The 27518-nt window shown below is 47.7% G+C and overlaps 1 protein-coding gene across 9 annotated transcripts in view; it reads right to left on the bottom strand.

Moving 5' to 3' along the window:
* Positions 1-27518, bottom strand: part of PSD3 (pleckstrin and Sec7 domain containing 3) — a 475326-nt gene that overhangs the window by 11092 nt on the left and 436716 nt on the right. For all 9 annotated transcript variants that reach the window (XR_010658389.1, XM_065901506.1, XM_065901507.1 and 6 more), the window contains one exon: positions 17610-17753. Coding sequence is in view for 8 of the 9 variants with exons in the window: in XM_065901506.1 (XP_065757578.1) it covers positions 17610-17753 (144 nt within the window). In the remaining variant the exon portion in view is untranslated. The remainder of the gene's footprint in view (positions 1-17609; positions 17754-27518) is intronic.

The raw sequence follows: 27518 nt of genomic DNA, 5'->3' as shown, positions 1-27518 counted from the left end.
TATCTAAATATCTATACTTACCTAAATATGTTTATATAAATATCTTTATATACATTTAAACAAACATCTTTCTCTTTATAGGTAACTGCAAGATACTGAATACAGTTCCCTGTGCTATGCAATAGGTTCTTACTGTTTGTCCATTTTATATCCAGTAGTGTGCGCCTGTTAGACCCAAACTCCTACTTTATCCCTCCCCGCTGGCTGCACCAGTGTATAATCCCACTAACAGCGTGGGAGGGTTCCCTTTGCTCCACATCCTTGCCAACACTTGTTATCTGTGTTCTTTTTGATGATGGCCATTCTGACAGGATGAGGTGTGTCTCACTGTGGTTTCGATTTGCATTTGCCTGATGATTAGTGATGCTGAGCACCTTTTCAAGTGCATCAGGTACCGCTAATTGCTGATGAAAGCATCACTAATTGATATGTATTCCAATTTTAGTAAAGAAGTAACAAAGGAACAAAATACTACTCTTTTCTCAGAAAGCTACATAAGGGTTTAGGAAGGGCATTTGCTAATAAGAATACATCATCAGTACTACACAGTAGTCTATCATCAGTGAAATCTGAATCTATTCATTCCAGGAATTTAGAGAGTTAATCTGTCTCTATGAACTGCTTTGGTGGCAAGATTAAAATGCAAGAAAGAACTACTCCCGATATGAACAAGGTTTAATAAAATGATCTAAAGACAGTTTAAAAATAGATTCAGAAAATCAATGGAAGGCATACTATTTCACAAAGCTAGGGCAATTATACAATCAAAGAGGTATGAAGGACAGTTTTCTGAGATGACTTGAAAGGGGACAAAAGGAGAAAAGGTGACTAGGCTATTTTCTACTAGTTTTTAAAGACACTGACACTATTGGGGAAATTCACCTAAAATACATGAAGAAAAGCCATTTCATCCACTCATTTTACAGCTCCAGCTGCAAAACTCTTGTCCCCAGTAAACTGGACTTCCCTGCTGCCTCAGATGGTAAGGAATCTGCCTGCAAGGCAAGAGATCCAGGTTTGATCCCTGGGTCAGGAAGATCCTCTAGGAAGGGAATGGCTACCCACTCCAGTATTCTTGCCTGGAGAAACCCATGGACAGAGGAGCCTGATGGGCTACAGTCCATGGGGTCGCAAAGAGTCAGGCATGACTGAGCTATTGATACTTTCCTTTCCTTCCAGTAAATTACATAAGCGGGTCAATCAGCAAACAAAAGCCGGAGCACAGAGGAGGGGCATTGCACGTATCACCAGAGGAGAAGAAGAGATAAAGCAGAGGGGAGCGTGAGAGGGGCCGAGAGCAGGACTGCGCGGATGCCGGGAGGAATGAGAAAAAACACCGTGGGTTTGTTTAGGCACCTCCAGGGGCTGTGCGCCGTATCTGAGGTAAACGGGCTCACAGGAGAGAGGCCGCTAAACCCAGTAGCACGGCCTTGCTTTCTACCAGTGTCTGCGGCCAAGTCAAATGCTCTTCAAAATATTTTAGGAAAACTTACCTTTAATCTCAGGACTCTCCACGACTACTCAAAGGACTGCAACCCACATTCTTCTGGAATTACAGACTACCAAATTTGTGAACCTCTATGCAGAGGCTTTGGGGCCACAGAGAGATTGCCTCTGAGCCAAGATGGGGAGCTGAAGGCAGGCCAGGCATGGAGGGGCAGGGCCGCCCTCGAAGCCCTGCTCCACGCCTGCTCCCGGCTTCTCCCTCTGGGTGGGAAACGCGGATGTCTTCCCGACAATGCAGCCACGTGGCATCTCTGGGAGGGTTTATGCCCTTTCTTCCTTTCAGAGAAGACATGACTCCTTTTCCTGAGACCAATCCTGACATTTCTTCAGGTTGGAGCTGGTGTGTAGGGAAAAGCAGCAGGAAGTGTGTTTGTCAAGCATTCTTCAACCTGCTGCGCCGGCTCAGAGATTGAAAACCTGAGGGGTCACTTTCCAGGGGTCAGTCTTGGCCAAAGAAGCTGCTAGAGGATGGTGCAGCCTCCTCTTTCAGCCAGCAGGGCTGCGCTTCCCCCTGAGGGCGTGGAGTTCTAGCCTAGCCCCAGGACAGGAATCGTGGTCTAACCCGGACAGTTAGACCCAACTCTCTCCCACCTGCCGGTCAGCCTTGCAGCCCTGTGCCGAGACCCGCCAACGACACACAAGGGGAGCGGTCGAGGGTGCTCCTGCGGAGGCAGCTTTTGGGGCTCTGATAAAGGTCGGAGACGACACGTTCAGAGCTACAGCAGGCACTTTGAAACCACGAAACGATAAGCATGAAAACAAAAAGTCAGTGTGCTAAGGAGAGCAGACCAGGAGTTTAGGAAGGTCAAGCATCTTTGCTGGCAACTCTCAAGCAGCCAGTGACCATCCACTTCCGGTTTTCTTAAGTGAGATAAAGAATGTTTAGACTGTTTAAATAATCAGTCAAGTTTTCTATTATTTGCTGACAAATAAAATGGTCAACACTCAGCTTGGACTCACTTGTAGAAACAATATCCCATTTGACTGACAAGGGCTTAATTTCCAAAACAGACAAATAGTTCATACAACTCAATAGTAATAATAAAAAAACAACCCAACCAAACAATAGGCAGAAGACCTAAACAGACATTTCACCAAAGAAGACATCTGGATGGCCAACAAGCATATGAAAAGATGACCAAAACTGCTAATTATTAGAGAAACGCAAATCAAAACTACGATGACGCATCACCTCATACTGGTAAGCATGGCCACCATTAAAAGTCTACAAATAATAAACGCTGGAGAGCGTGGGGAGAAAAAGGAACACTCCTACACTGTTGGTGAGAATGTAAACTGGCACAGCCACAGTGGAGAACAGCATGGAGGTTCCTTAAAAAATTAAAAACTGAGTTACTATATGGTCCAGTAGTCCTACTCCTGGGCATATATCCAGGCAAAACTTGATTGAAAAAGATGCATGCACCCCAGTGCATCACTATTTACAGCAGCTAAGGCAAGGAAGCAACTTAAGTGTGCCTCAACAGATGAATGGATAAAAAAGACATGGGTACACACACACTGCAGTGTTACTCAGCCGAACAAAAGAATGAAATAATGCTATTGTATGATATCAGATATATATGGTCTCTAAAGTATGATACAAATGAACTTAGTTATAAAACAGAAACAGACTCACAGAAATAGAAAACAAATTTAGAGCTACCAAATTGGGAGGCTGTATTAGCCTGTATTAGGATGCTGTATTAGTATTATCAGATACTATATATATAATAGATAAACAACAAGGACCTACTGTGTAGTACAGGGAAGTATATTCAATACCTTATGATAAACTATAATGGAAAATAATATGAAAAAGAATGTATATATATTTATAACTGAATCACTTTGCTATATACCGGAAATGGATACATTGCACATCAACTGTACTTCAATATAAAACAATATCCCAAATGAGCTGTGTATACACTTCCTGTCATAATTTTATTTAGGAAAAGATACACTTAATTAATAGGCTTTGGTATAATGTAGTTTTGTTGGGTTTTCTCTGAATACCCAGTGGATGTTAGAGTGGATGTTAGTCCACTCTAAGCCATACTGTGGTCACATAATAAGTACTAAGCCATTGACTATTTTACTATTTCCGTGAATAGTTTTATACCAGTGGCTTACTCTCCATGGTGCGGAAGCAGGGTCTCTGGGTCTTCCGCTATAGCGTGGAGGATAACGATACTGTTAGAGTTAACTGACCAGCACTTATTCTAGAGCAGTTTCTGGGTCTGGGTAATGGTTAGTTAGCACACTAGTGATGACTAGGGGAGCAGCGTAGAGATGGGTCTACAACCCCGAGGAAGGAAGCTTGACGATAAAAGCTCTGCTCCTTGCTTCTGCTCTCTCCAGTAGCTCTCCTGTCCCCCGTCTTCAGGATAAATTCAGAATCGCACCATTTCTCTGCTTCCACCACTTCCAGTCTGGACCAAGCACCATCATCTTGTGCCTGGGTTGCTGTGACAGCCGTCTCTCTGTCCCTGCCCCTCTCTGCCCCACCCCCGGCAAACTCTTCTCGAAAGACAGTCATGGGCTAAACTGTAGGCTAGAATGTGTCATCTCTGCTCAAAATTCTCCAATGGCTTCTCATCCTTAAAAATGCTTCCGACCCCCAAACTCTCACACTGGCCCAGGAGACCTCCACCGTGCCGAGGCCCCGCCCCTCCGTCCGTCCGGGGTCTTATGCCTCCCACCCCCGGGAACGCAGTGCACAGGTCACCCGCCTCCTGAACACAGCGGACACACTCCTGCTCCAGGCCTCTGGTACCTTCTCTCTGCCCGAGAAGCACGGCCCCCAGGGCACAGTCCCTGGCCTCCTCACCCCCTTCCACCTTCACTCAGACGTCTCCTCTACATGGGTGCCTTCCCTGGCCACCCAGACCGAAAACGGCCCCATCTGCTCTGATCACCGATCACTGAATCATTCTTCTCCTTGGCCTTCTCACCATGAGCCTCAGAGTTTGATTATGAAACGACCTTGTTTCTCTCTCCCCTGCCAATCCCAGAAGGCAGTCACACGGGGGCAAGGACTTGGCTTCTGTCTGTTAATGGATCCGCAGCACAGAGAACAAACACATGGGACGCATGGCGTACATGCCTGGTGAGTGGACACGTGGAAAGAAGGAACAAAGGGGGAAAGAACACTTCTCACATCCAACGAAAACATCCTCAACTCTCGGTGTGGCAAACTCCAGAAAAACAAAACCAGGGATACAGACGCCTGATGAACCCTGTGTCGGCTGCCTCTGGGGACACTCTCTCAGCTCCAGGGTTCCCTACTCCCGTATTTTCTGTCAACATGCCCTGCTCTGGCCCTGAGTGACACCACTCAGCAAAGACTCGTCTACGCCCTTCATCCACGCGTGTCAGCCACAGCTGTCAGGACGTCCCCCACGCAAAACTGCAGGGTGAGCTGAGGCTGCCTCCTTAAGACTGGGGCTCGCTCTCTACAGAGAAAGAAAAGCCGCTTATACCACACCACTGGTGGCTCAGCGGTAAAGAATCCGCCTGCCAACGCAGGAGACATGGATTCAGTCCCGAGTCCAGGCAGATCGCAGCTGCTGAGGGACAGCGCAGCCCGTGTGCCTGCCACAATTACTGAGCCCGTGCTCCAGAGCCCGGGAGCCACGACGACAGAGCTCACGGGCTGGAGAGCCTGGGCTCCACAGTGAGAGGCCGCTGTGATGGGAAGCCCGCGCTCTGCACCAGGGAGCAGCCCCCGCTCGCTGCAACCGGAGAAAACCCTGTGGGCAATTAAGACCCAGCACAGCCAAGCTTTTTTAAAAAGCATTGTCCTTGGCAAAAAAGAAAAAACAAACAGAAACTGGACCAGTGTCTGCAGAGCGTGGTGGTGCTTCTTCATCTGGTAGTTACAAGTTCTTATTCTGACGAGGATAGCTTCTCAATTTACCTTCTAACAAAAGCACCCATTAAAAAGAGAAGCGTCTGTCAGTGGTCATTTGTGTGTGAATTCCTTTGCCGGATGACTCCTGCATGTGACTTACAGGATCACTTTCACCCTCGGGTAAACCCTTCAACTCTCACCCAAGACTCTGAGCTCTGCGGGTCAGAGCAGCAGTCTCATCAATATTATCATGGGAACGAATCTGCTTCTCAGTTGTGTCCAACTCTTTGTGACCCCACGGACTGTACAGTCCATGGAATTTTCCAGGCCAGAACACTGCAGTGGGTAGCCTTTCCCCCTTCTCCAGGGGACCTTCCCAACCCAGGGATCGAACCCAGGTCTCCCGCACTGCAGGTGGATTCTTTACCTGCTGAACCACCAGAGAAGCTGGTGAAGAATACTGGAGTGGGTAGCCTAGCCCTTCTCCGAGGGATTTTCCTGGTCCAGGAATTGAACCAGGGTCTCCTGTGTTGCAGGTGGATTCTTTAACAGCTTGGCTACAGGGAAGCCCTGGGTTCGATCCTTGGGTTGGGAAGATCCCCTGGAGAAGGGAAAGGCTACCCACTCCAGTATTCTGGCCTGGAGAATTCCATGGACTATACAGTCCATGGGGTCGCAAAGAGTCAGACACGACTAAGTGACTTTCACTTTCAATCTGCTGCTGACCATAAACAAATAAAACGAATAAAGTAATAACACTCTGGAGGCGTTACACCTTTGCTCTGACAAAAGTGTTCATAACCAGATGGTAAAAAGGGAAGAAGAGACAACAAAAAATTCATTAACTAAAAATGAATGTTTAATTAATACAGTTTCACATCTCAGAGTATCCACTGTGCAAGAGTGGACACAGCCTCAGATGAACCCAGAGACGGGCTGCAGAGAGCAGGTCTGTGGGAAGCGAGCAGGCAGTGACAGGAGCTGTCTCGGGGTCAGGATGGCACGGATCCACTTCCCCAAACCCTTGGTGGCGCTCATTACGTGGCTCTTCTGGGGCATGTCGTTTATGGAAGGACAGAGGGAGTCTGGGACTGCCAGGCGTCTCGGGGACAACTGCTGCCTTTGGTCACCTTAAAGGTTTTGCTATGGTCTCTGTGGATTCCTTCTCAGATCAGTTCTTAAAATCTAGGAGCTATGTGCTTCAGCTTCCTTGCTCAGGCGTCTCTAACAGTCTGAGTGGATTTCTAGCAGAATAGCTATGTGAGCTGGTCCCACTATCAGAAAACTTGAGAAGGAATTTGACCAAATCCAAGTTCAGTGGCTACTCTCTGCAGAGAAGCATCTGAATACTGTTTCTGAGGCCTTGTCCATTCAGCAAGCTCTTGCCCTTAATTTCCTTCTTAAGATTTGCTCTTTCCATGAAGCTTTCCCTGATCACCAAGAGCCAAAGACAATTCAAATGCTAAACAGTTTCTTTCTTTCTTTCTTTCTTAAAATCAAGTTCTTTCTTCACTTGGAAACCTCCTTACTACATTTTGTGCAATGTTAATTTATTAAGTTGGTCTTCAATCACCTGTAAGAATACTTCTCAAACAGGTAGGAAACATATCCTTTTCACTAGCAGCAATGCCTGCTAGAGGGGAATGAAAAATGCAGTGTCTAAGGTCACACAAGTTATTGCTTAGGTTAAATGTTAAGTGTCAAATATATATGTGTGTGTGTGTGTGTGTGTGTGTGTAACATTATTATTTGAAAAGAAGTTTAACCACATCTACATATAAACGTACATGCATCTGATTGAGCAGTTTCTTTTCTTCTGAACTCTGCATATCATTTTTCATTTCATTTAATATAACACTATTTCCTTTTCACCTCTGATATGTGAATACGATAGTAACAGGCTAAATGAAAACTGTGATGGCAATCCTGACTTAGGCACTGCCATCAGTATTCAGACCTCGCTCCAGCAATCAAACCCTGAATACGTTTCCTCCTGACATTTCCCTTTCTCATGAAGGCAGGATGAAAGGCCAGCTTAAGATGAAATGAGAGGAGCAGCGATAATGTCATGTACACACGGCAAAACAGTGTCTGCTGCTAGAGCTTCACACTGGAAAACAAAGAAACCCAAGCAATTAAAACAAGCCCACAGAACAGGGAGCTGCTGAAGGAACGGATTATTCAAATAAAGGCTCTGCATTTTACAGGACAACGCAGAGTGGATTTGCAGACTCTCCCTAACTTGCTGGCTCACCTTCTACTGCCCACTAATTTAAGGAAGCAATACATTCAAAGCAGAGCTTTCTCAAGTTCTTACCCGAAAGCTCCGTAAATTAGTAGGCAGGTATTAGTAGACAGGTATTAGCAGGCTCACCTTCTACTACCTACTAATTTAAGGAAGCCTGCATTCAAAACAGAGCTTTCTCATAAGTTCTTACCTGAAAGTTATGCTAGGACTTATATTTTTAAAAGAAAATTTCAACGTTTTCCCCTCTGCCATTCCCCTATCAAGCTTCTGCATGCAGTGGTAACCCACTGCCAAGACACAGCAAACAGACACATTTTTAGGTTGTACAGCTTGTATTCATGGCTTTCTGGGAAAATGTGAGGCTTTGTGAATTCTACTGTGTCATTTCAGTCTGCCTTCTGGCTTGACTGGTCTGTAAATGGACTTTCTGACTTCAATTAAAAACAAAACTAAAATAAAAAGCTTACTTCTAATAATAATGTAAGCCGAAGAGGTAAAAAACAACAAAAAAACCCCTAAAACAGACAAAAAGCACCAGGATTGTAGAGAGCGTTTGGGGAGTGTCCTGGTCTCCATTCTAAGGCACCTGCTCTCTGCCAGGTGACAGGTGAGACCTAGGCCGCTGCCCCCAGAGCTCCTGCAGGCTTTTCAGAGGCAGGGCAATGAGGGCTCAGCGGCCACCCTCGTCCTGCCTCCCCCTGCCACGACCCCTCCCCAGCTGGAAGGCCCAGGCAGGGCACTCAGTCTCCCTGCAGCGCTTCACCTCTGCAGCATCCCCGTCCTGAGAAGACAGGACTCGGGCGTCAAGGAGAGCGTCCACAACTCCGAAAGCTAACCTGTGAAATGCTGCTGCCTTCTCACTCTTCAAACTTGGTTTCTCGAGCTCTCAAAACCCTTTCTATAAACCCAGTCTGTATCAGTACTCAGATTTTTTTCTCTTCTTAGAAATTAAACCCCAAATTCTCAATTTAAAAGTCCACAGAGCTCACTTAGTAAAGAGAACACAGTTTGCTCTCTTGGAGGAAAATTTAAGAATCTTCCATTTCCCACTCAGCCGTGGTTCAGTCCTACAGACCGGCCTGCACAGGGCTTCTGCCCCCAGGGCCCCGCCGGGCGTGGCCCTGTGTGAGGGCTTTTACAACAGCCAAGTGTGAAATTAACTGGAAAAAGAAAATTTACTCTGCATCCATGGGATTAACAAATTTGCTGCTCAGCAAAATGGGAAAAAAAAAAATCTGTCCTTTGAAGCACAGAGATGTGAAGTCGAGTTTCTACAAGCCTAAGATAAATAATTTGAGCTGGAGAAACACTACTTATCTGGATTAGAGGCTAAATTTCACTCCCATGGGATAAGTGTGTCTCTAAGTTTTTCCCTAGGGACCTCGTATCTAACACAAAGTTTCAGTCTGTTATGACAGCATTCCTGCACAGGCCCCGCTCCTTATCCTTGGTTTCTGCCTGCCCCGGGATTCCCTAACGTTGCCCACGGTTTCCTGCAGAAGCAGGCTCGTGGGATTCATCGCCATAGCTGGCCTGTCACACCACGGCTCCGAAAATGCCAACGCCAGCCATAAGAGGACAGGCTGGTCTTTCCAGGAAATTTTTAAAGTAGGATCTGAGGAAGTTCGAAGGTAAACCACCTTCCCCATAGACTTCCCAGGACACGTCATCCCTAAATACATTGATGGCTTTTGAGCTTACAGCCTTTTTGCACCTTCTGCAGGCCCTGGTCAAACGTCCTCCTACCATCTCTCCGGCTCCGTGGCCAATGGCGAGCCTGTCGTCATGGTAAAGCATCTTCGACCCGGGGAGTCGGAGGACCCCGGGACGAGTGATCAGGCCTCGGCAGGCCCCTGATTCCCTCCAGCCTCCGGTCCACGCGGGGAGTGAGCGGCGGCAGGAAACCTCCCGGGCCTCCCCGAGGGGGGCGCGGTGACTCATGGACGAGGACACAGGACCGCCCCAGGGAGTGGAAGCTCAGGGAAACCAGGTGTGGTGACCCAGCACACAGCCACCCAAGGCCGGGCCTGGGGAGGCCGGGCACGTCCCGAGCGAGCGTCCACGCGTCCGTCCTGCGCGTGGGCCGAGCCCCCGGGACCGCCCTGGGGGACAGGTGCCCCTACAACAAGCCCGTGCCGGGGGAATGGCCCCCAGCCTTCTGGGGAGGGCTGGGCCGGCAGTCCTGGGATAAACAGGCTTTTTTTGCATCTGAGTTTTCTCTAATATTTTCAGAAAAACATTTCTGAAAACATTAGTTTCCATTATAAGTCTACTGAATTTAGATCCACCGCAAGGACTGAAGAAGCCTGCTCCCTCCGAGAAGCCCCTGAACCAGATCGGGGACCCATGCAAACGAGTTTTTAAAACTCTTACATCAAAAGCATACAGATTCTTATAGGCAACAGTAGGAAGAAGCCTAATGTAGTTGGACAGAGATAAAGCATTCTGGGTGGAAAGGGAAAAAAAAGCAGAGTTCAGGAAATGGCTAACGGCGCCAGCACTCAGCAAAAAGTGAGGGACACGAGGGTCACCTACCAAGGGGCCTAAGGGGACCCGGAAGCCGGCCGCTCACACTGCTGCCATGAGAACTGCTTTGCGGGGAGACGGACCGGGCTGTCTATTCTCCCAGGCCACTTGGTGAATGCGCTCACACCAGATCCCCACCCAGAAGTAACGATCGAAAGAGCAAGCAAGGCACGGCCAGAGCAGGGCCGACGCGGAGTCTGATGTGAGCCCGACAGCCGGGCCTCTTCGATTATGTGGGAAACCTGTGCCCCGCGATCCCGGGAGCGCGCCTCCGCTCCGGGCTGGCTCTTAGACCGACCCGTGCGGGAGCCAGAGAACACGCCCCGCGTGGCTCCCTGAGCCCCAAGTGTCCAGAGACACTACAGTCTGAAGGCTTACGCGGAAAAAAAGTGTCAGATATCGTAAAATTTTATATTGATTACACATGGAAATGATAATGCTTGGGACATACTGTGTTAAATTGAAAAATCTTATTACAATAAATTCTACCTGTTTCTTTTTCTTTTTACATGTGGCTACTAAATACGTAAAATTACATGTGTGGTTTGCATTATATCTCTATCGGACAGAGCTGGTCTAGATCATCTGATATCCCCAAACTGAAATATTCTTATTTTATGTTTAATAACGCTCTTAGAGATATCGTGAGAGTGAGTTAACCTAATACATTAATTGATGTTAGCACATTGTTCAGTTGCTCAGCTGTGTCTGACTCTTTGTGACCCCGTGGACTGCAGCACGCCAGGCTTCCTTGTCCCTCATCTCTGGGAGTTTGCTCACACTCATGTTTACTGAGTCGGTGATGCCACCCAACCATCTTGTCCTCTGTTGCCCCCTTCTCCTCCTGCCCTCATTCTTCCCCAGCGTCAGGGTCAGTATGCTACTCACAGCAAAAATACACAGGTAGAAGGGGCCTCATAGGTCAGCTCACCCAATTCCGTCTCATCTTCATAACCAGAAACTGAGGTCCAGAGAAGGATGAGACTAAAGTGGCCTAACTTCCAGGCCATCCCTTTCCCTCATTTCACTGTTTTATAACTGTAAGTTTTTGTGCCCTTTTCTTGCAGACAGTACCTTCACCCCAAGCAGCGACACTCCTCAGAGCAGACATTTCAGGCCTGAGGACGGATTTAAGGACAGTCACTGCAGGGCCCATGACTGACTGTCTGTTCTGCTTCTCAATCATCTGTTTAAAATGTGATTCAAAGCCTCCCTGTTGCTAAGCTTCTCCTCCGTTCAAAAGCATGCGTCATCTTTTACAGATGAAAACCCAGAGCTCTGCAGCCCTCTCGCTCACCGTGCCGAACAAAATGCAATTCCAAACGGCAGCGCAAAACCCCTGATGTGAACTGGACTTGTATGTCTGGGCAGCTGCTGGACTTGGGTCTCTAGCTTTGGACTCTAACACTTAGTCTTCTACAAGAAAAAGAAAATCCCTCAACTTCCGCAAGAAGTCAATTAACCTGCCACATCTTAGCTTCTCGGGTGCACACGTAATCACCTTTGTGCTGTTTTCTATAAAGGAGATGCCACTGGATTTAGACTCTGTTCCTGAGACAGACTGGCTGCTAACCTCCTAGGAAGGTGGGAAAATTTCCCTTACTTTCACTCCAGAGGAAGCAAGTGATCATGGCTATCTTTGTATGTTTGCAACCAAGTCCACTCACAAATTAGCAGCAAGATCATCTTGTTTCAGTGGCAGATTTGCCGGGTGACAGCTGGCAGTGCCCTGAGATATGTCCTTGCACTCACTGCTCCTGTGAGATGAGAAGCGGTCCATAATGTGAAAATTACTTACGTGAGGTTGACAGATAAAAACTGTGCCATCTGAAGAGACAGAGCTAAGATCACAGTCAGAGAATCTGTTCAAGAAGGAATACATCAAACCGCCCACCCACCCACCACGCCAACAAATAACCCCAGTAAAACTGAGGGCCTACAACAATAAAGGCATATCATGTGCACTTCTTATACGAGCTGTCTTGAGTCTCCTTAATGGCACTATATGGAATGTGCTCTTGTTCTCAAGTACATCAGTTTCAGAAGGAACCATGCCATTTTACATGCTACCAAAAATTAGATATTCAGAAAAAGATGCAGCATGCCTCAAGAACGTCCTAGATTTTTTTTTCGATTTAAAATTTAGAGAGATTTACATGTCTTGTTAGAATGGACATTTGCTGTTGCTAAAATTGCACTTCCAGCCATGTGGTTGGTGTGGGTCTTGCCTGCCTTAATCCATAAGCACTTTCTGCTCCAGGTTGAAATTCAGGAGTGAGCGCGTGGCTGAATTCCAGCCCATTCAGCAAGGGGCCTTTGTTCTGCACTTGAGCAGAACAGAGCTGAGCCATCAGGGACATGGACTTCTCTTCCTGCTGGACTGGAATCTGAGAACACACGTACCTGGAAGTGTCCACTTTCTAACCATGAAGAGACAGTTGATTCAAAGCCCATCACAGCTCTAAGGCACAAACCACATCCAAGCGTCTGCAGCATCTATACAGGAACGGCCTAGTCAGTGTGCTCAGGAGTCAGATTGCCAACACAAACGTGGACCCTGCCAGGCTGGGTGTACTAGGGGGTGGGAGGAGGGCCCTGCTGATCCTCCCTAAACGCATTCAAATCTCAGCACGAGCCAATCCAGCACTGCGAGGGCCAGAGAAAATGTCCCGACCTCAGGCCTGCTGGTCGTGAAGTGCCCTGTGCTGCCTGCCAGGTCTCCGTGGTGCCGCAGTGAACCCGGGAGCTGCTGGGCGCCTGCCCTCAGCACTCCCTCCTCAGCCAGCCTCTGACAGCCCATCTGCCCGGTTTGAACTGCCAGCGTTGCCCCTTCCCTACTCATGTCTAAGAATTATTAATAACTTAGGCCACGGAAAACATCTTAGATGTCACTTGAAAAACATCCTGGAGCAAACAGTCATCTTCACTTCAACTGTGAAGAAACAAAAAGCCGAATTTCTGGGGCCAAGTTCAGTGCTAGCGAAGGAACTCCTGCAACAGGGCTGTTCCTCTGAAGGCCGAGGGGCATCGGGCAGAGCCCAGGTTCCTGTGCTTCGAGTGGCTGGAGCTTTGTAAGTTTTCACGTGACGAACACCATGTACCTGTCCCACATCCTGATAAATTTCCAAATGAACCAGAAACGTGGAGATCGAGTCAACATTTTTAAGTGAAAAGGGAGCTGAATAGAGTAGAAGTAAGTGAAGTCAAAAGGAAGTGGAGCTATTTCTGATATTTATTTTTTGAAAACTGGGAAATGATGGTGAGTTTCTTACACAGACTTGTGACGCCTAACAACTCTTGCAAAGCTGAGATTAGACTCCACGTGAACCCTTGTAAACAATCAATAGCCACGACTTTGGGGAACCAATTCAATGAAGAACAAAGCAATGCCCCACCACCCACCCCAACCTCCCGCTGCATAGGCAGAAAAGAGAGAGGCATGGACCTGGTGAACTACAGTCATTCTGAGCGGAGTTTGTTGCCGTCAGTAATAGCGCGCCGTCTTCTTACAGGCTCAGGCTGAAGTTGATGTAAGTCTGCTTGTTCTCTGCAGACTTTTTATAGACTTCAAAAATAAACAAGGCTTCCCTGGTGGCTCAGTGGGAAAGAAGCCACCTGCCAATGCAGGAGACATGGGTTCGATCCCTGATCCAGGGAGATCCTACATGCCGAGGAGCAGCTAAGCATGCGTGCACAACTCCTGAGCCCGTGCTCAGGGCCCGGGAGGCATGACTCCTGAGCCAAGGTGGCACCAGCACTGAAGCCCGCGTGCCCTGGAGCCCACGCTTCAGCGTGAGAGAGGCCCCTGTAATGAGAGGACCACGCACCGAAACTAGAGACGAGCCCCGGGTCGCTGCAACTGGAGGAAAAGCCCGAGGACTGCGGTGAAGACCCAGAATAGCCAAAAATAAACAATGCAATTCAGTAAAGTTCAACTTAAACAAACAAAACCCACCCCTGAACCTTCTTATTTACCAGAGTTTCTAATTATTTACTGTCAGTCGGGGTTAAGAGAATTTCCAAGTGCTGCAAATTTGGCCCACCTGAAGAACTGTTTGTTGTACTCAGAGCAACCTGGGATATAAACAACTGAAATGCATCCAGTTAGAAACAACCGTGTTACTACCAAGGACTTAATATTCTAACAAAATGAAGGTGCTTTTCTTACCAAGATGTGAAAATTACAAGAGTTGCTCTGAAACTGCAGGGAGTCCCTACCACCGGAGCAGGTGAGAGAGCAGGCCTGCAGTGGGATGAAGATGCCCCTCTGGTCCCTGCCCGTCTGGGGTCACAGGGAACTGCAGACACTGCTGTCTGCTTAACACTTTTATTTTCAGGGGAGCTACTAAGCTTTCCTCTGATGTTGCCTTCTTCCATTTATTTACTCAACAAATACGTATGAGTCTCAGTCCATCTTCCAGAAGCTGAGGAAAGAACAATGAACGAGTATACAGGAGGGTCCTTGAAGTTCAGACACCTTCGCCCCTACCCCACGGGGCTGGTCCATCACGCTCAGACCCCCATCCGGGGAACAGCCTTAGAAAGCTGGATGCTCTGAGGGCATCGCTGCAGGTACATGCACAGGACAGAGCCCAGTGGCTGAAATAACAGCAGAGTGGACCCCACAGATACACTACTTCAACTTTCAGTTACTCAAAAGTAACGGTTCTCTTAAAAAAAGAGACTACTTCACAAAAACCTTGTTAGATAACCTCTAAGAAGTGAGGGGACTGTCCGTCTTTCTGGTTCACAGGTCAGTGAGGTTCGACAGACACTCCAGCATGCCCGATGTGTTACCATATGGGAAGATATTAATGAGCCAAGTCCTGGAACGCAACCTTCGCGTTCCTTGATGTGACGATTTGATGAAAGCAAGACTTACCCACATAAAGGCTGGTCTAAAGCCCATGTCAGGAAATGGAAATGCTGGCTTTGGCTGGGTTACATTTCCAGAAAACGGGCCCCAACAGGAGGTTCAAAGCAGGGGGAGTGTCTAGCAGGGGTGACCCTTCCTTGGTCCTGCGGCCACCCCTGCCTCCTGGGTGCAGACTCATGGCTTTGGAGCCAAGGGCTCAGAGCGAGGTGTTGCGGGCTGGCAGCAGGGGCCTGAGGAGCTGGGAAATTAATCAGCACGTGTGAAACTAACAGGCTGGCAGCTGAAAGCCACTCCAGACGTGTGAAGAACTGTGATAGATTTCTGAGGACTCCCATCTCCCAAGACCGAACAGGTGTGGACAGAGATGAGCTGCTTAGTAATTCTGTTTTTTAAAAAGTATTTTTTCAAGAAGTCTTTTACTGGGAAAGCTTCCAAAGTTTTAGCTAATAAAGTTTCATCTTTAATAAAAGGAAGATTTTTCTTCATCTGCACAGAGCAAGGATTTGCTTGGCCATGAAGAAACCTGGTACATAGATCTTCACGGCACCAAATGCCACATTTTATAACTCTGAAATCTAAGACTTCTAAAAGCTTCCATGAAACCCTGTCCAATTCAACAAGCGAGCACAGGGCAGAGATGGGAAGAGGACCCGAGGCCCCTGCAAGAGGGCTCACAGTCTCGGGGGCAGACACTGTGGGACCGACCACAGATGCAAAGACCCTGAAACCACCCCAACAGGAGCCCCCAAGCAGGACGGGGGCCAGAGGCTGAGAGCAGGCTTTTCACAGGAGGGGCCTGGGCTGCACCCTGAAAGACAAATAGGACTCTCAGAAATGAAAGGAGGGAAGAGCAGCTGGGGCAGAAGGTAAAGAATCTGCCTGCAATGCAGGAGGACTGGGGATCAATCCCTGGGTCAGGAAGATCCCCTGGAGAAGGAAATGGCAACCCACTCCAGTATTCTTGTCTGGAGAATCCCAGGGACAGAGGAGCCTGGCGGGCTGCAGACCATGGGGTCGCAAAGAGTCGGACGTAACTGAGTAGCTAACTTTCTTTTTTTCTTTTCAAAGTAGATGAACAAAGGCATAACAGCGTGTTTGGAGAGGGTAAAGTAGCAGGAAAATGACCGATCTACACGGAGGTCATGGTGGGAAGACCCGTGCTGTGGACAGACAGAAGGAACCCAAATCCTCTCAGATTAAGGACTGGACTTTATCTGAAGGTAAATTGTTAGGGGAAGTGAAGGGGAAAACCCAGGGCAGCTGTTGACAGAAGCATGCCTTAGAAAACTCTCAGGAGTGTGTAGGATGAGCTGAAGACAGAAGCGCCTTCAGGTTCAGGAGAGAGGTGAAAAAACCTGGGCAGAGGGGGCCTAAAGGCAGAGCTGGGGGCGAGCAGGGTCAGGAGAGGCAGCAGAGTAGGGCGCTGGGCTCTGGGGCCTGGTGTCTAATTAGGTCTGGGGGCGATGGGTCAGGGTGAGGGTGCTCGGATGATGCTGTGATTTAAGCCCAAGGAAGAAACAGGATTGTAAGATGGGAAAGAAGATGAATAAGAATAGGCTAGATCTACAAAACAAAAGAATAGCTAAAGACAGATTCAACATACTCTGCAGAAAAAAATTATATAAAAATTAAGAGAAAATTGTTCTTTAGTTTGGACTAAGCCTATGTACTTAAAATCAAGGATCCTTTCAGTGTCTTCAAGTGGCAGCTGATGCGGTAGTCTCAGTTAAAACACAACCCTGCCACTCACTGGGGAGACGATGTATCTGAAGGTTCGTACATGCTAAGTCACTTCTGTCATGTCTGTGTGACTCCGTGGACTGTAGCTCGCCAGGCTCCTCTGTCCATGGGGTTCTCCAGGCAAGAATACTGGAGTGGGTTGCCATGCCCTCCTCCAGGGGATCTTCCCGACTCAGGGATTGAAACTGCGTCTCTTATGTCTCCTGCATGGGCAGGCGGGTTCTTTACCACTAGCGCCGCCTGGGAAGCCCCTTAGGCACAGGTGACATTGACTGTTCACAGCACTTTCAACTCGCTTTTAGATTTTCTCTTTCCAGATTGTACGGATCCTCCCCATTCCGTTTAGTGGCCACACGTGCTAGAGTACTGGATGTGCCAGGACTTGGTTTACCAGCCTCCGGGTGAAGGGCAGGAGCGGCAGAGGAGAGCTGTCTCCGTTGCCTAGCAGCCAGAGCGCGTGCAGGAGACGCGCACGGCACCCCGCAGCTCCTTTCCTCCGCGGTACTTTTTCTGACTCAGACTCTGCTGGAAGAGATGCAGAAATAGAGAAAGCGGCTGCCCACCCCGGCATGTCCGTCGACTGTTGCTTTTTGGTCTCGCAGCCAGCACATGCTTTCCAACCAGCAGGCGATTTGCTTTTAAGCATAAATACTGACAGTTATTCTTTGATGCTTAAATAGAACCATGAGCATGAGGGGCCACCGTGACTGAGACCCCGCCCGGAGGCCCAGAAGAGGGAGGGTCAAGGCATGGTGCCCACAGATAAGGCAGCTATAAAAAAAAAAAAAACCCTGCCTCGTGGAAACATGCTAAGATAGCTCAGGTAACAGGCATTGTGACATTTAGGTTCAACACACCTCAAACTCCAGATAGTGGTCTTTGAGCTTGTACTCATCCACCTCCTTGGCTTTAACCTTCTTGTCGGGCGGGTAGGATCGGTGCTCCGCCAGCTCCGTGGTGATCTGCCTCAGCTTGGTCTCGTGGGATTTCAGCTGCTCCTCCTGCAGGGGAGCATTAAGCCATTGAGCATGGAGAAAATGAAACCAGTAAACAGTTGCAGTGCAATTTTAAAAGCCCCCTCATCATGAATGACTTCCATTCATCCAGCATCCCACCAGCTTTCTCAGCCAGGGTCCACGTGCACCTTCTGTCCACTGAAAAAGATAGTCACAACCTAAAAGTTGAGAGTTACCTTTCATTCGGTGAGAATTTTTAGGACTCCACGCTCAAGAGACAGCATCTCAAGTGACCCTCAGAGAACCGCTTGGAGGAGGCAAGGGGAGGAGTCAGGTCAAAAAGAAGTTTTGCAACAAAGGGCAGGTAGTCTTAGCATCAAAAGATTACTGTTAAAGGAAACCAGATATCCCAAGTTAAGGAATTTAGCTCTTTTCTAGGTATGGGAAGATGCCACCGAGAGTCTCCACTCCCAGACATCATTTCTTTCATATGCATCTCAGCTATCCTGGGCCAGGATCCTGTGCTTCTCACATCCTGAGCTAACCTTGGGCTCCCCGTAGGGAGTGGCTGTAGTCTGATGGCTGTTAGGTTGCAGCTATTCTTCTCTTTCCCGAGTATCCTTAGGCTCACTTGGGAGGGCTGATGACTGTGACATCCTTGTTTACTAACAGGGTAGGAAGTATTTCATTTCTTACTTTGAAAAATGGTATCCAAGGGCCAAGGCCAGCCTCCCCAGCCAGGCCCCTGCTCTCCTGAGAGAGACTCCCAACAGGCAAGGCACCCAGCACCCGTGCTAAGGGCCACACGATCGGCCTTCTCCAAGCCATGACCTCCGCAGGGCCATCCTGTCTTTCACTGTGGGTGAAGGCCTACCCAAATACTTTTTTCCTTTTTTTTTTTTTTTTTTACTTTTTTCCTTTTTGAGACAAGCAGTGCCATCAAGAATAACTTTCTGAAAGCTGTTATTCTGAACTGTAGTAACCTATGCTTTTCCCTCCCAAATAGTAGAGGTTCTGACCTCCCTCGACTACAAATTTTACTGAAGCACATTTAACTTGTTTTCCAATTTCTCTGGGTTGTTATAAATAATGCTACATCCTTATAGATGTTGCCCAGTGAATATGAGCAAGGTTTTCTTATAGCATATAGGCACATTTCGCTTTATTGTACTTTGAAGGTCATGTTTTTTTTTCAAGCTGAAGGTTTGTGGAAACCCTGGGTGGAGTAAGTCTAATGATGCCATCTCTCTAACACTGCTCACTGTGGACCTCTGTGCCATATTTGGTACTTCTCAAGATTTATTTCAGATCTGTTCATTATAATTACTTTGTTACCATGGTCTGAGATCGGTGATCCTTGCTGATACCACTACAACTTCATGGAAGGCTCGGATGATGATGGTTAATACTGAGCAGTAAAACATATCTTCATTAAGGTAGATACATTGTTTTTCTAGACACAATACTATTACACACTTAGTAGGCTGGGGTATAGTGTAACCATAACCATTATATGCACCGAGAAACCAAAAAAGTGTGTGGCCTGCTTTATTGAGATATTTATTTTATTGCAATGGTCTGAAACCAAATCACAATGTCTCTGAAATCTGTGATCACCAAGAGGTGAAGTTTCTGGGTTTTAGAAAATGCACATCTTTAACATAATGCTAAATTTTTTCAAGTGTTTCCATCAGCTTACATTTCCACAGTAGGCTTGAAGATTCCCATTCTTCTACACCATTGCCAAAACTTGATGTGACATCAAACTTGCAAACTGTTGCTAATTTCATGGGTATAAAATGATTTGAATTTACGTTTTCCTGATTACAAGTAAGGACGCACACTTTCATATGTTTACAGGACTTCCTCTTCTGTGAAATATTGGACCCATTTTTCTACTGAGTCCAGATTTGTAAAATATGGTGATTTGTAGTTTATAGCTTACAGTGTATGGTTTGGGTGGTGGTGGTGGTCTAGTTGCTAAGTCGAGTCCGACTCTTTGCGACCCCATGGCTCCTCTGCCCATGGGATTCTCCAGGCAAGAATACTGGTTTGCCATGGGTTACCATTTCCTACTCCAGGGGATCTTCCCAACCTAGGAATTGAACCCGGGTCTCCGGTATGACACGCAGATTCTTTACTGACTGAGCTACAAGGGAAGCCAGTGTGTAATTTATTCCCAGTCAAACAAATGTCAAAATTCAATGTGCAGTGCTTTATTCCAACCTCACTGACTTCATGAAGAATCAAGGAAATAATCTCGAAATAAAAATATTTTAAAAATCACATTTCTTGCCAATGATGCAAAACCTAGATAGAATCACGAGGAACTATCAGTCAAATCCGTATTAAGAGACATTCTATAAAATAAATGGCCTGTAATCTTTAAAAATGTCAAGATCATTAAAGTCAAGGGAAGAGCAGAAAAAAAAACCCCATACTTCTTAAATCTATTTTGACTAATGAAATAAAAATTCCAAGTGCCTCTTATGAGCTTAGATAGGTACAGACTATGCAAATTACCCCAAGGTTAGAATCCCACGACAGAGGAGTCACACAGATTTTCCTGATAAAAACAGATGTAAAAACAGAGAAGCAGAGGGATCGGGTAGAGATGGAGGTGGGAGGGGGGATTGGGATGGGGAATACATGTAAATCCATGGCTGATTCATGTCAGTGTATGACAAAAACCACTACAATACTGTAAAGTAATTAGCCTCCAACTAATAAAAAAAAAAAAGAAAAAAGATATATTAATAATAACAAAAACAACAACAAAACACCCCAGAGAAGCAGGAAGGTAACAGCACAAGATGCAGCGTGTTCCCGGCCTCATGTGGACGGTTATATCTGTAACATCCACAGGGAAGACGCACCAGCAGGAATCTCTCTGTTTTCCTCCCTTTTAACTTTGTCCTCACAATCCATCAGGGGAGCGGGCAGCCCACTCTCATAGGACAACACGAATGAAAGGGGTTTCACAGACGGCAGAAATGCACCAGACAAGGTTCAACGAAAAGGAACAGACAGCAAAAGGCAGGTACCTGCTGAAACTGTTTCATATTAGGAAGTCACAACTTAAATATCGGCAGTAAATACAGGATGCAGGAAAAACTGCTGTTATCTGTCAACAGACGTACATTGGTAGTACCTTTGATCGCACATACAATGAAATTTTATCCAAAAGGCAAGTTTCAAACGATGTCATTTAATATTGAATTTTTCCCTACTTCTATAGTATTTTGACTCTGAAGAAAATTTCATATTTTCCTTTAAAACACCAAACTCTAATCTCATGAAGAGCATTTCTCAGCTGATGAGGCGATGGGCACAGATGAGCTAGCTGCTCACGACCTTGCAGTGAGTCCAGGGCTGAGGCAGGGCCAAAGCCTCCCCTTCGAGGCTCAGCTGGACGGTTCTGCCGCCGGCCAGGCCCACGGCAGCGCCGCATCCGTTTACACCAAGCACAAGGCTCAGGGAGGGAGGGACGCTTGAGGGGGACACAGCTGTCCCCTGCACACCTACTAGGCGACAGGCACTGTGTGCACGCACACGCGTGTGCACGCACATGTGCTCAGTCCTGTCTGACTCTTAGTGACCCCATAAACTGTAGCCCGCCAGACTCCTCTGTCCATGGGCTTCTCCAGGCAAGGATACTGGAGTGGGTTGCCATGCCCTCCTCCAAGGGATCTTCCCGACCCAGAAATCGAATCTGCATCCCTTGCGTCTCCTGCATTGTGCTCAGTACTTTTCTCACTATGGAAGACACAATCCCAGGAACTCGACAGTGAAAGAGACCCTGGCCTTCATCACCCCTCTAACCTCTTCCTCTTGGAGGCCGTGGAGATCCAAAAAAGATAGTTCTTGCTGGAGGCCCCAGAGGTAAATGCAGAGGAGCAGCAGCCCCTTCTCCCAACACTGAGCCTCCAGACAACTGTTAAAAACCCAGAGAGCTGCTAAAAACATGAGCTTCAAAACCGTCCGCTCCTCCTGGATCAGCGCTGACCTCAGCCGTCAAGGCTGTCAGTAAACTCATCCGTCCTTGTCTGCCTTCTCTCCTGCGGCTCCCAGACACCCAGGTGTTAACCCAGATCCTCTCTCCAACTTCCATTCAAAGCCAGAATCCCCAGATGTCACAGCCTCTTCCATTTCTGTATCTATAGCGTTTAAATGTCCACGTGTGTGCGTGCTCAGTCCCTTCAGTCCTGTCCAACTCTTTGTGACCCACAGACTGTGACCCGCCAGGCTCCTCTGTCCATGGATATTCCCCAGGCAAGAACACTGCAGTGGGTTGCCATGCCTCCTCCAGGGGATCTTCCCGACCCAGGGATCGAACCTGTGTCTCCTATGGGTCCTGCACTGCAGGTGGATTCTTTACCACTGAGCCACTGGAGAAGCCCTAAACGTCCACACCACATGCTTATTAACAAAATCTACCCGAACCTCTGTAAATTTTGTCTTCCTTACTGATTATAAGCTCTCTGAAGGCAGGGAGAGCTCATTTCCCCTTCTCTCAGCTCATGGGGGTCTAGTATGGTGCTGGGCAGGGGGACAGCACGAGGCATGGTTCTGGCTTGTAGAACCAATATCCAGCACCTAGGAGCCAAAGATGAGCCTTAGCTCTTTTTACAATGTCCACACACCTTGCATGGCACCTGACATTTGGACCCCTTAGGAAAGAGGAGCTGAATAAGTGGACCTTTTTTTTTTAAGGGGGAAGGTAGAGAGGGAGACCTCAGACTGTTTGCTTGTGCTGTTTTAAAGTAAATATGATGTAGGAGATAATGGCATTTCCAGAAATCTGCCTGGCAGTTAACAATTCAAATTGCTAAATACTGCAGCTTCATCAAACCTGAGCTGCAGGAATGAAGACTAAAGAACACCTGCCTTCAAAGTGGTTCAAAGGGACTATTGCTGAAAGCCCCATCAGAAAGATTTTGTTTCATTGTTTCAGTTTTCAGACGGGTTTTAAAGACCTTAAGGAGTGTTTACTGAGCTTCAGTATAATAACCTAATTGTCTGATTGAGCACTTAGCATATGTTACACTGTTGTTGTTTTAGTCGTTAAGTTGTATCAGACTTTGGGAACCCATGCACTGTACTCTGCCAGGCTCCTCTAACCATGGCATTTCCAGGCAAGAATACTGGAATGGGTTGCCATCTCCTACTCTAGGGGATCTTCCTGACCCAGGGATCAAAACTGCACCTCCTGGAGGGCGGATTCTTTACTACTGAGTCACAAGGGAAGCCCACCCATATGTTACATACAATTCTCTAATAAACGAATATGAAAGCTGTCTATTCTGAAAAGCTGTGGAACACTGTAGTCCAAGCTCATGCCACGGAGTCTAGACTGTGTCTTCTTGGTAATAGTGAGCCAGTTGTGGTTACATGACACTGAAGGAATCCTATTTTAGCTAGCAGTGTGCAGGATGGGTTGGAGAGAAACAAGAGTCGGACAAGAGGGACCTCATCTGGTTCTAGGAACAGGCTGCCAGAGCTCTCCAAAGTGGGGTGTCTGCGCCCCAGGCAAGGTGACCCACTGGGGAGAAAGTTTTAAAACCGGCATTGAGGCATAATTCACATTTTACCACACAAATCTCCCATTTGAAATGTACAATTTAGAGCTCTTAAATATATTCCCAGGGCTGTGAAACCATCACATTTAATTTTATGATATTTTAGTTCCTCTAAAGGGAACCTTTTGGAATGGAATCATGTGACACGCTCTTTTTGTGACTGGCTTTTCACGTAGTAAGGTTCCCAAGGCTCATCACACTGGGGAGTGTCAGGGTTTCATTCTTTAACGGCTGAATCAAGCCCCATTGTGTGACTGTGTAACATCTCATTAATCCAAGCACCAGCTGGTGACCACGTCCACCAAAGTTGTTATGAATAACACTACTGTGAATAGTTGTGTAAAAGTTTTTGTGTGAGTCCACGTTTTCATTCTCCTGTTAACAAAGTAGGAGTAAAATAGCTGCTAAACACATTAACTCTAAATTTAATCATTTGATAAACCACCAAAATGTTTTACGTTCCTAGCAGCATGAGAGCTGCAATTTCTCTGTAACCTCACCACTACATTACTTCTCATACAAAATTAAAAAATGTATAGCCATCCAAATGGTGTCTCATGATTCTGATTTGTATTCCCCTAATGACTAATGACGTCCAGCACTTCTTATGTTATATTGATAGCAGGACACGTAATATATTTTATTAAAAGGATTCAGTACATACATTGAAGGACACCTACTCAAATACTCAGTGCTGCCAAGGCAAGGGATCCAAAAAGTCAGGACGCCAGAGGTCGAGGTGAGCAGTGTCTGGACTGAGGGACATGGGCAGGACAGAAAGATGTTTAGGAAGAACGAGTGGCTGGCTGAGAGCGTGAACCCCAGCGGGTGGGCAGGAGGGCGCTGGCCAGCGAGGGACCCGCCTGGAGAAGGATGCCGTCCTTGGGGTCCCTGCTGCTCATGACCGCTGTGCAGGAGGTCCCTGGAGCTGCGGCTGGGCCATCGGGGGCTCCTCACCCAGCCCCTGACCTCAGGATGTGCCTCCTCCTTGCCTTCCCCACGCTAGGAGCTGCCCCGGGGTGTGGCCTTGAGACAGCAGGTGGTGCTGGGACCATCTGGATAAATGACTGAATCCAGTCAAGGCTCCTCCTAAACTTCAGCATTCTGGAGGCAGGTGCAGGATCGGCCTGTCTCTCGGCCACTGCAGACTGGTCAGTAAGCTCCCCTGCACATTAAACCCGCCCCGAGCAGCCCGCAGTGGCTGCCCCTGTCTTTGGCCCCCCAGGCCGTCCTCACGCGGGCCAGTCTGTGAACCAGCACCGTCCCCTCCCCCGGGCCTCAGCACGGCTGCCCCGCGGTCAGACCACGGGTGAACACGAGGCTGGAAGCAAACGCAGCACTCTCCTGTCTGTGATCTGTGCTAACACAAGGCCTGGCCCCTGGAGGAGCGCTCGGTGGTCATCCAGTGTCAGCCTCTAACGAGACAACCCCTGCAGGAGGCAGGAGGGAGTGGGAGGCAGGACCTCTGATCTGCAGGGCAGGCGGCTGGACCACGGTGGGTCTTAGAAACACACACATTCCCGGGGACCCCGCCCCAGAGCTGATCGCTGGAGGAGCGGGCGGAGATGAGAAAGGCGCCGTTTAGAGAAGTCCCCAGGTAAATTCTCATGCACATTAATGTTTGAAAATGACTACTTGATGAGTAGAAAAGGACGCCTGATAGATCCTAAAGATGGCCAGCCATGAAGTCCTAAGTCTGGAGTGCTACACAGAAGGAGAAGCAAAACTTAAAACCTTTTCACACCAGTCTCTCCACCTGCGACAGGAAGAGAAATGTGCTCTGGCACCACGGCCGCAAAAGCAATGACAAGAAGGCGACTCCTCCCACACAGCGGAGCTGCTCAGAAAGAGCCACGCTGCACTGACAGTCATCAATTTCAGGAACGGTGGCTAATATGCTTTGGAGAGGAGACAAGAATAAATTAAAGAGAAGCTTGCAAATGACAGTGTCATGAACAGTGTCTTCAAAAGCACCAAACAATCTTCTAATTGAATAGTTCGTTTTTCCCTAACACTGGTTAACTTTTTTTTTCCAGCAGGATTCTTACCGTGGTATATGTCTATTTTGTAAATTGAAATTATCCAAGTGGTCTGGCGTGTCCGGGAGGGGCAGCAGGCTGTGGAGGAGGGGAAGATGGCCTGGCCGGAGTGGAGGCTGCAGACGGCGGGGCTGCAGCCCCGCGGGGCGCCGGGCAGTGCTCAGAACCAGTCCTGGTTGTCACAAAGCGGGGTGACGCTGGCATCGAGTGGGCAGAGGCTGTGAATATTGCTCAGACCCTGCGATCCACAACAACGCACCACTCAAGGCCCAGGGCGGCAGGGCTGAGACCGAGAACCCGCCGGGGGTGAAGGGGGAGCCCCGCCTTGAAGGTGCGGAGGCCTGCAGGGCATCCAGACAGGCCTCCCGGGTTTGCCGAGGGCGACAGTGACTCAGCAAAGCCGAAGGTGCCCAGGCACCTGGAGCAGACGGTCTGCACAAAAGCGCCCTCCCCCTCTCTAACCTGCTCTTTATCACGAGCTGGCTTCCACATATTTGTTTCCAATTCTCCTATTACTCTCAAGGGCAAGGCACATTTTCCATAGGTAATAAACAAACACGATGACCTGGGCAAAAAATATACAGAGCTAGTGATAGAAAGAATCTTAAAAAACATTCTAGACAATCTCCTCATTTTCCAGAAGGAAAGCTGAGGCCCGCAAAGTCTCAGTAACTCACTTGTCTGGGTGGTGGTGGAGGAAGGGGGGGGCGGCATAATCCTTTTTTTTTTTTTTTTTTTTTAACAAAGAGATTAAATTGGTGAAAGGATTTGGTCATCTTATGTGACACAGAGGATGCTTCTTGCTGGATGGTCACTACTTGCTTGTTTAAAATCGTGAACTCACCATTTTGATCACATTACATATCTATTTTTTACACTTCTGTGTTCAAAATGAGGAAAAATATAAAAAATGTTATGCATTTCACTTTGAATTCCAATGGAGGGCATTTGTTTAAAATGATAGACTCTGCCATGACAAAGGTGGTGGGGTCTTGTGGTAAAAATACACAAATAAACACACTCATTTTCACACGTAAGTGACTTATCAGTGTATGTACATACATAGTAACTTTAGTCGTGTCGGATTCTCTGAGACGCCACGGACTGTAGCCTGCCAGGCTCCTCTGTCCATGGGATTCTCCAGGCAAGGACACTGGAGTGGGCTGCCATGCCCTCCGTGGAATCTTCCTGACCCAGGGATCGAACCTGCGTCTCTTGTGTCTCCTGCACTGGCAGGCGGGTTCTTTACCACTAGAGCCGCCTGGGAATCCCTACCAGTGTATAGCCCATACACAAATAGGGCAGAATCACATTTCCCCCTGGCGGCTCAGAGGGTAAAGAATCCACTTGCAGTGTGGGAGACCTAGGTGTGATCTCTGGGTTGGGAAGGCCCCCTGGAGAAGGGAAGAGGCACCCACTCCAGTGTTCTTGCCTGGAGAATCTCCATGGATAGAGGAGCCTGGCGGGCTACAGTCCATGGGGTCGCAAAGAGTCAGACATGACTGACCGACTTTCACTTACTCACTCACTCGCTCACATTTTTCCAAGTAGAAAATAAATAGAAATGTAGGTTCCACAGTGAGGAAAGAGCAAGGAAAAGCTCTCATGTTGCTCTAAAGTTACTAATGTTCCTTTTTAACTTTACATCACCTTTTACCCCAGATCTTTCATAGGAGTAATGGCGAGAAAGACCAACTGGAAAACTCCTAGTGAAATTAATAAAATAAAACTCAAGTTTTGAAAGTATTTTTGCCTCAAGTTGTTCAACAGTTTTTCTCTCCTCTTACCTTGTGTAATATAATAATATAAAGAAAACTGAGCGCCAAAGAATTGATGCTTTTGAACTGTGGTGTTGGAAAAGACTCTTGAGAGTCCCTTGGACTGCAAGGAGATCCAGCCAGTCCATCCTAAAGGAAATCAGTCTTGAATATTCATTGGAAGGACTGATGCTGAAGCTTGAACTCCAATACTTTGGCCACCTGATGTGAAGAACTGACTGATTTGAAAAGACCCTGATGCTGGGAAAGATTGAAGGCAGGAGAAGGGGACGACAGAGGATGAGATGGTTGGATGGCATCACTGACTCAACAGACATGAATTTGAGTAAGCTCCGGGAGTTGGTGATGGACAGGGAGGCCTGGCATGCTGCAGTCCACGGGGTGGCAAAGAATCGGACACAACTGAGCGACTGA

Source organism: Muntiacus reevesi, chromosome 10 (genome assembly GCF_963930625.1).
Source record: "Muntiacus reevesi chromosome 10, mMunRee1.1, whole genome shotgun sequence".
Taxonomy (NCBI): domain Eukaryota; kingdom Metazoa; phylum Chordata; class Mammalia; order Artiodactyla; family Cervidae; genus Muntiacus; species Muntiacus reevesi.
The sequence above is the reverse complement of the archived record's forward strand: the minus strand, read 5'-3'. Positions and strand labels throughout refer to the sequence as shown.